Below are 8,474 nucleotides of genomic sequence, written 5' to 3' on the forward strand. Positions count from 1 at the left end.
TCAGGACTGTGGGATTTAATAGAACTGGAAGACAGGTCAATGAAAAGGCTCTCTTCTTGGTATTTGGGAGGACCAAAAAAAGAGACTTATTTTTCAATGAAATCAAAGCTAGATCTGGCCAAGATGATAAAACCGTTTATGAGTACTTATTCAATCAGAGGCGGAAGAGAAGAGCTCCTTTAGCAACACGTCAGGGGAAGAGGCCCAGTAAGAATCCGAAGGCAAGGTGTAGCAGAAAAGCTCTCCATGTGAATTTTAAGGATATGGGCTGGGATGACTGGATAATAGCCCCCCTAGAATACGAAGCGTATCACTGCGAAGGTCTTTGTGAATTCCCCCTTCGATCCCATCTGGAGCCCACCAATCACGCAGTTATCCAAACTTTAATGAACTCAATGGACCCTGAATCAACGCCCCCAACTTGCTGTGTCCCAACCAGGCTGAGTCCTATCAGCATTCTTTTCATTGACTCTGCAAACAATGTGGTCTACAAGCAGTATGAGGACATGGTAGTGGAGTCGTGTGGCTGTAGGTAGCAGAACAGTTGCTCAAGTGAATACGTTATGACACAGGTTATATGACACACCAAATGTAACCTCTGCTCAAACAAGGCTAACTTAATTTCTTACCTCTAGGGTACGTATGTTTACAAAGATGTAGCAACAAATCCAGTGATTCTGTATATCTCTCCTCCCTGGGCGTATTTTAGAATATTTGGATGCTATCATGCAGCCCATTATAAAGACTTGTTTTGGCAACACAGGACTGGTTCTTACTAAAGTTTGTGTCAGAGAAGATGAGACCTTTGTGCCTCTATATCACCTGCTTTTACCCTGGAGGCAGTGTGTAAAGATGGTATCAGTGAGCTGTGGATATGATGTTTGCTCTTTTGAACAATGTTCTAGATGCTGAATTTACGTCCCATGTGCATTATCCATTAAGAAACGTAAGAAAAAAGTACTGATATCTAAAAGAGAAGGTTGGCGTTCTGGCATGCTCCCATCTTGGTGTAAATAGTTATGCTGTAATATGATTTCTTTCTGATTAGCTCTTGAAACTATGCATATATAAAATGAAATAATTAAATATAATATGCTGATCTAGATTTAAGTTGTACATGGAGATAGGTGAAGCAAGAGGTGTTTGTTTCCATGTAAGTTTTCCTCCAAGCTACATATCTTTCTTAAGTATCCATCTTTCCATTATTATGTAGCAAGATATATTACTCTGTATAAGGCCCACATTGTTCTCAAATGCTCATAGTAAAAGTGTTCAATTATGGCATAAGATGTAATAAATTATTGACACAGTGCTATATTTTGTCCAGCTGTCCAACTCTGCATAATTATAATGCTGTTAAGAATTTGTTTTAATGTTTTTATACAATAAATGCAAGTGAAAGGGATTTTTCAGTACAGCAGAATACTAGTGGTGTGCGTAACATGTTCATGTATTTTGGTTGCCTCTAACTGCTGCTGCGGAAAGAGACTGTGGAAACATGGGAAGAACAACCTGAAAATGTGTCATGTTTTGATCTAGTGTGGAATGACACTATCACTTGATGTATCTCATGCAAGAATGCATCATGCAGTTGATTGCAAAAGAGCTCTGTTATCCTTTTATTCAACCCTCCAATGACTGTGTTTGCATATCTCCTGTATCTATTCTAGACCTGGATTATAAATTTATTCTGGGATTATTCTTTATATGTTTCCATCTACAAAATCAGATGCCAGACATTTGACCGTAGAAGGATCAGACAGGTCATGAGAACCATCAGAAATGATTGAAGTCTGCCCTGCACATCATCACTGGCATTGGCAGTGACAGGGAGGTGAATATGGCCCCCGAGGTCATCCTGCATTGACCCCAGACTGAACAAGGTCTAACTCACACTAGCAGCAAACTGTCCTAAGCACCCAGTCAATAGCCATAGAGAAATAGTAGCAAAAAGTTCTGCCCTTCCTCCTGCTCTCTCTAGGCTTCTGAGCCTGTAACCAGCTCAAAATACCTGGTTCCAGACATGTGGAACCAGGTATGCTCCCCTGGGCATACAGGCCAGTCATGTGCCACAGCCTACAGCAGGGTGATACAGAAAAAAAGCGCTGCGGGAAGCATTCGTATGTGCAATCTCTTTGCAGTAGTTTAGCACGGTGATTTCTGCCTGCAGGACTGGATATTACTCAGCCCAGGCTATTCAATAACACACCATGAGGTGGGTCAGAATGCTGGAGGGAGAATGACTAAACATCAGGGTAATATGCATTTCAAATGATGAGTGCTTGAAGCTGCTCAGTAACATGTGCATGAGAAATTCTGTTATACATATCTGGTTTGTGGCTCATGGCTGTCCCTAGGGCTCCCGGGGTGAACGCTTCCCAGGTCCTGGTCTTCTTCTCCCAGCTGAATCTCAGACCAGGACAACGGCTTCTGGCCCAGCCCTGACTGCCAATCTACTAGCTTTCAAGTTATCGTATGAATTGCAAAACCAGGAGTTTTAATCATAAGCTTTACTACAAGCTTATCTTGACATGTTTTACCATTGTCACAGTAGAAGAGAAAACTTTCTCTTGCCCAGTCCTGAATCAAGAGGGTGTTTCACACTCTTTTTTTGCCTATTCTACTCAAGCATTTCTCATCTTTCTGCTGCCTGTTTCCTGGGTAACTAGCCTGCAGCTTTTCAGGCTCCTTTCTCTAACACTGAGCACAGCTGCCTTCTGGAGAGGTTGGTTAGATGACCATGAGAAAGGGTTGTCTTCTTCCTCCTTGGTGTGAAAGAGTACTGCTCCCCATGCGGGTGTCTGTTTGCAAGTTCCTAGTGAAAGCTCTGTTCCCGCATATGATGGACACAGCTGTGCCATTCAGTCTATTAACAGCACAGGTGCATCCCTTCCTGGCTCAGGGCAATCGGTTTAAAATAGCAAATACTGCCTATGTAAATTTACTTGAAGCAAACCTAAGAGACAAGTTAACACTTGGAATTGTAGCTAAGCACCACCTTTCTAAAAGGCACTTTGCTTCAGTTCCAGCTGGATTCATGAGATGCAGCTTCCTTTGAAGGAAGGTAGCATTTGTGTTATTCATGACACACAATAGTTCGGAAATCTGAGGAGGAAAATTGCTTGACATTTCAGGCTGCAGAGTTGTTGGTCAACCTGATGATCCTGGTGAGGCTGGCCATGATAAAGCATTTTAGAAACCTACTTATCACTTAGTATCACTTGTTCCCTGCCCTTTTATGAATTTCTCAATACATTAATAGAACAAGAGAAAGATTCAGATACGTGGTAATGAAGTTGAGTGTATCAGCATCTAAATGGAAAACGAAACAAAACAAAAAACTAAGATTTTACAATTATCCCAAAGCAAACAGTACGAACCAAAGAATAATTAAAACAAACACAAAGGTGTAAAGGCCTAAAAAAGTGTCCTTTGGTACTGATTCAAAAACCAAAATTCTGGTAAGCAGTAGTTATATTTTGAAAGGACAAACCAACCAACCAAACAAAAACTAATTGATTTTTAATACCATTTTAAACGAATTTGAAACTACAGACAATTAAATACTATAATTAGAAAGGATTATTACCACATCAAAATTGCCAGATTTTGGGTTTGCTCCAGACAGAAGTAATTTCAACCTGAGTGTTTGGACCAGGTGGTGACCCAACATCCACCTTGCTCAGCTGTTAGCTCAGGTGACCTCCAGAAGGGGAAGTCCTGTCAAGTTTGGTCCAGCTCAAAGTGAGGAGTTTGTAACAGTGGGCTTGGTAGACACCAGGATGAAGACAGTTATTTTCACTTTTATCTCTTAAATTGAGTATTGGCATATAATGCTGTTTGTTGTGATACCCAGAGTATCCTTTTGCATTTACAGTACTGAAAATGTTTGATAACTCCAGGAATTCTGGTTCGATGCTATTTTATTCTGGAGTGGTCTACTAACTTTCACCATGGTATAATCATACGCTAGCCTATCAGTGCTTTATCACTGTATTGTTTGAGCCACTGGGATCATCTGGTACAGACTTCTGTCTCTGTAATTAATCATAAAACACTGAATGATTATAATCACATAAATATACAGTGTTGAAAGGACCGAACTGTTTCACTGCTCTTCTCAAAGAAGTTTCTGTTATTCTTAAATCACATGAAATTTCAACAGCAACGTAAAGAGGCACCTACAGTGAGCTGTCCTTTATGTATCTATACACACATATATATATATATATATATATATATATATATATATATATATAAAATCTGAATTCCATGTATATATTAATTTTCTGTTCACAAACCATTTCAAATCTTGTCAAGTTTTCACATGGGAATAATCTGAGTTATCTGGAGTGAGACCAGAAACTTGTATTGAAACTTCACAAGCCATGTGAAGGTGGCTATTACACGTTTTCATTATCACAGACAAGCCTAGAAGTACAACCCAGCTGGACTTGTTCAGACCTCATGGCTCTCTGAAAGCAGACATCCAGGGACTGGGCACTGCCTGGGACAGACACACAGCAAAGAAACTGGAAAGAAACAGAGGAACTTGGAATTGCACAAGTTTGGTCCTGCTTTCTTTAGCATGGTCATTATACAATGTGCAAAGATAGACACCCTAAATTGTTGTTACGGTTTTCTTCCCATGGGTGAGTTGGTGTTAGCAACTGTATGGTAGAAATGCACAGAAACCTGATCTGTAAAGTAATACAGGTTAAAAGTTCAGCTTTCCACCTTTATGATGGCAGGTTTCACTCTCTCACTGAGAATGCCTCATTTATATTTACTTTTTAGGGTCATTATCTGTCCCATGAGAGTCTTTGTGAAGGTCCAAATTTCAAATAAACAGTACACTATAAGACAGGTATGTGTGGATAATTTTTGTTGTATTTGGCTAAAATATGGGTACTAAGCTGAATAGGTAAACATAAAAGTATGCCATTTAAAACAATGCATTCCCATTAGTGTTTGAATATGTGCCTAAACTCCATGTACACTTTTACATGGTTATGTCATTTCCTGTGTAAAATGTGCTTGTTTATACAGCAGCCATATGAAAGATGCAGTAACCCGCTATGTGGGCTATTTGAAGCTTTCTTTAAGAAACATAAAAACCCCTTGACCCTTGTATAATAAAAGGTGTTAAAAGATACTGCTTTTATAACATCTTAGCCAAGACTAATAAGAATGTACAAAGCAAACAATTTTTTTTTACTTCATAGTCCTGGACAATCATGTGTTATTTTATGAATTTACTATTGCTGTTGGGTAGTAAAGTGATATTTAAAAATAAAATTGCACAAGCTTTCATTGCTTCTCAACAAATTTAATAAAGAAGGAAATCTCAACATTTTTTGAAAAACAATAAATACAGTGCAATAAATATACTTTGCTGACTGCTCAGAATAATCCATTTATTGTCATCTCAAGTTTTCTGATGTCCTTATTTTGCTTTTTTTTTTTTTTTTTCCCCTGCAGAATTAGTTTCAATTTTCTGCAATGATTAGGTTAGCTGAAGTAATGCAGCTGGATTCTGTTTTCCCTGGTATCATTTTGAAGGGCACAGCTGTCAAGAGAAATGACTCTGTTAGTGGTAATCAATTGGCTGACTCTCTGCTAGGGGACACGAAATGTCTTTTTTTTGCTTGTTTTCTCTAGGAGTCTGCTCACTATAATATCTTGTGCCAGGCTTTGCCATTCAGGAATCAGTGCTGAGCAGACTCTGCCCATTGTAGTGCCAGAGAAATGCCATTACAATGAGTGTTATGCTTCAGTATATTCAGAAAGTGTCTGCTTGTTTTTGACATGATGCCACTTATTATTGGAATAAAGTTAGGAACAACTATTTTTGAAATTGATAAAATCAGCCACATTTCATTTTTGCTTGTGCAAATGGCTTCAAAACATTGATCATTCTCCAGAAATACTGAAAGAGAAACACAACTTGGGTCCTCCACAGGATTAGACAAGGGAGTCTATATCTTCATAGGAACAATCTTTTCTGTGAAGGTGCAATAAGACTCATAAATTTTAGATGGTAAAGAAGTCCTTAGCTCATATTGTTAGTGATCAGATTACAGGAGCCCAGAGAGAGGAGAGAAAAGGCTAATGGCTGTGTGGGGAGAATTGCATGCCACAGGAGGTGCTCCAAAGAAACACCCAAGGGAATGTGGCTTGTGAGGAAGGAGTTGGGGAGAACTGGCTTTTGGGGGAAGGCAGCACTTGCAGAGTGGTGAAGGACTAGAGTAGCTGAGGACTGGCCGATAGATGGAAAATAAAGATGGACTGAATACAGGATCATGGAGTGAATGCATACCCAAATGGAACAAGAGCTGGGTTGCAGTGCTGCTGGTGGAAATAGGAAGGTCCACAAGCCAAACAGTGAAACAAAATTTTATTTTATTTTATTTTATTTTATTTTATTTTATTTTATTTTATTTTATTTTATTTTATTTTATTTTATTTTATTTTATTTTATTTTATTTTATTTTATTTTATTTTATTTTATTTTATTTTATTTTATTTTATTTTATTTTTCCCCTGAGGGCTTAGTGTGAGTAATTCTTTCTTCTTTCCACTTGCCACTGGCTTTCAGGACTTTGCTCAGAGATTTGGTCCAGAAGCTGCTGAAGACTTAAAGCGGGAGGAAGCTGCTGAAACCCAGCAAAGTCAAATGGCTTCTGCCAGTGGCCCTGTGCAGCCAGAAGCATCGGTAGCTTTAGCATGAGTACCGACTGTGGCCATGTGTGCTGCTGGGGGAGGTCCAAAGTAACAGAGTTGAGAAACCCAAGTGTGAATGATGAGGCACTTTCATTTATGAGGTTTTTCACATGGATCATGAGTCTCACTGATGGGCTGCAGGCAGGCAGGCTGTCTTCTCTAAGCCATGTGCAGCTTTAAGGTTAAAAAGACTGAGCGTGCAGCTCTGGATGGTTACCTCAAATGTCTTAACTTCGGCCTTCGTGTGTTTTTCACAACAGCCCTTGGCTTCATCTTATTCAGAGCACTAAAGCAAGTGGCTTTCCTGAGAGTCCAAGGGGAGACACTGGTTCCAGAGGAGGGAACGGAAGCATCCAAGCTGGGAGCTGTTGAGGCACCCAGGCCCAGCACCCCCTACGCTCACTTCTCCTCTCCAAGGCCTGGCACCTGCAGGCCAGGACCTGTCCCCTTTCCTGCTGTGCTTGTGGCTGCTGGGAGGCACAAGGTGGGGGGGACTCCACATCCCTCATTGTGCGGCTGCATTTGGACTCCACTTGGGAAATTCCCACTCATGCCCGACAAGGGGAAGCCAAACTGCATCCCCAGGAGGGCTGAGGTAGATGTCTGCACCTGCAAGCCTTGCAGAGAGCTCACCCTTCAGGGAATAGGTGAGCTGACCAAGCCTGTGATGCCAGTAACACAGAGGAAGGACTTGGGCTAAATGCTTCCACATTCAACTGGGTCCTTTAGCTGCTGAGTCCTTAGGTAAACGGCTGTGCTGTAGGAAGATGAATATTTTAGGTACAATATGAGAACAGCTGCTGGAAGAGTCTAACAGGCAAGAAATACTGAGTGCAGGGAGGGAAAGAGGGGAGAAAGAAAGGTCACTAGTGCCCCATATTTGGGCTCTGGGCATGCATCCAAACTACTATGCCTGTGCAAGAATGTATTTGCAAGAAGCTGTCAGTGATGATACATGGCCACAGTGTTTTTACAGATCCTCGAACCACAGCCTGGTGTCCAAGCTTGGTCAAGGCTGAGGTGTTTGCTTGGACATCTAGTAGCTACAGTCCATGGATTTTCACTTCACGTTATCCTTACTGGAACTTGAACTTCCTTGGGGTGAGTTGGTCATGGAAGATGAGGCTCAAATGTATGCAAAAATATTAAAGAAATGGGACAAGTTCATTGATTGCTCTGCTCAGCTGGGGTCCCCGGCACAAGAAAGACATGGAAGTATTAGAACAAGACTGGAGGAGGCCACGAGGATGATCAGAGGGTTGGAGCACCTCTTATATGAAGACCGTCTGAGGGTGTTGGGAGTTGTTCAGCCTGGAGAAGAGAAGGCTTTGGGGAGACATTACAGTGACCTTCCAATACCTTTAGGGGGCCTACAGTAAACCTGGGGAAGGACTCTTGTCAGGGAGTGTAGTGATAGGACAAGGGGAAGAGGCCTTAAATTAAAAGAGGGTAGGTTTAGATAAGATGTAAGGAAGAAATTCTTCACTCTGAGGGTAGTGAGGCACTGGAACAGGTTGCTGAGAGAACCTGTGGATGCCCCATCCCTGGAGGTGTTGGGTGGCCAGGCTGAATGGGGCCTTGGCCAACGTGATCTAGGGGGTGGCATCCTTGCCTATGGCAGGGGTGTTGGAGTTAGAAGATCTTTAAGGTCCCCTCCAACCCAAATCATTCTGTGATTCTATGATTCTATCACTTCATTTTCATTTTTTTTCCCCCTAGGGATTATTTTGTGATTATAATCAGATCCGTGA

General features: G+C 41.1%; 1 protein-coding gene across 1 annotated transcript in view; it reads left to right on the forward strand.

Moving 5' to 3' along the window:
• Positions 1 to 536, forward strand: part of GDF5 (growth differentiation factor 5) — a gene marked incomplete at both ends in the record, with an annotated part of 3,205 nt that extends 2,669 nt beyond the window's left edge. The window contains one exon of the mRNA XM_082772960.1: positions 1 to 536. This exon is cut by the window's left edge and continues 333 nt beyond it. Coding sequence (XP_082629086.1) covers positions 1 to 536 — 536 coding nt within the window.
• Between the last annotated feature and the right edge of the window lie 7,938 nt (positions 537 to 8,474).

The sequence above is a fragment of the Aythya marila genome (genome assembly GCF_965140915.1).
Source record: "Aythya marila genome assembly, chromosome: 16".
Classification (NCBI taxonomy): Eukaryota; Metazoa; Chordata; class Aves; order Anseriformes; family Anatidae; genus Aythya; species Aythya marila.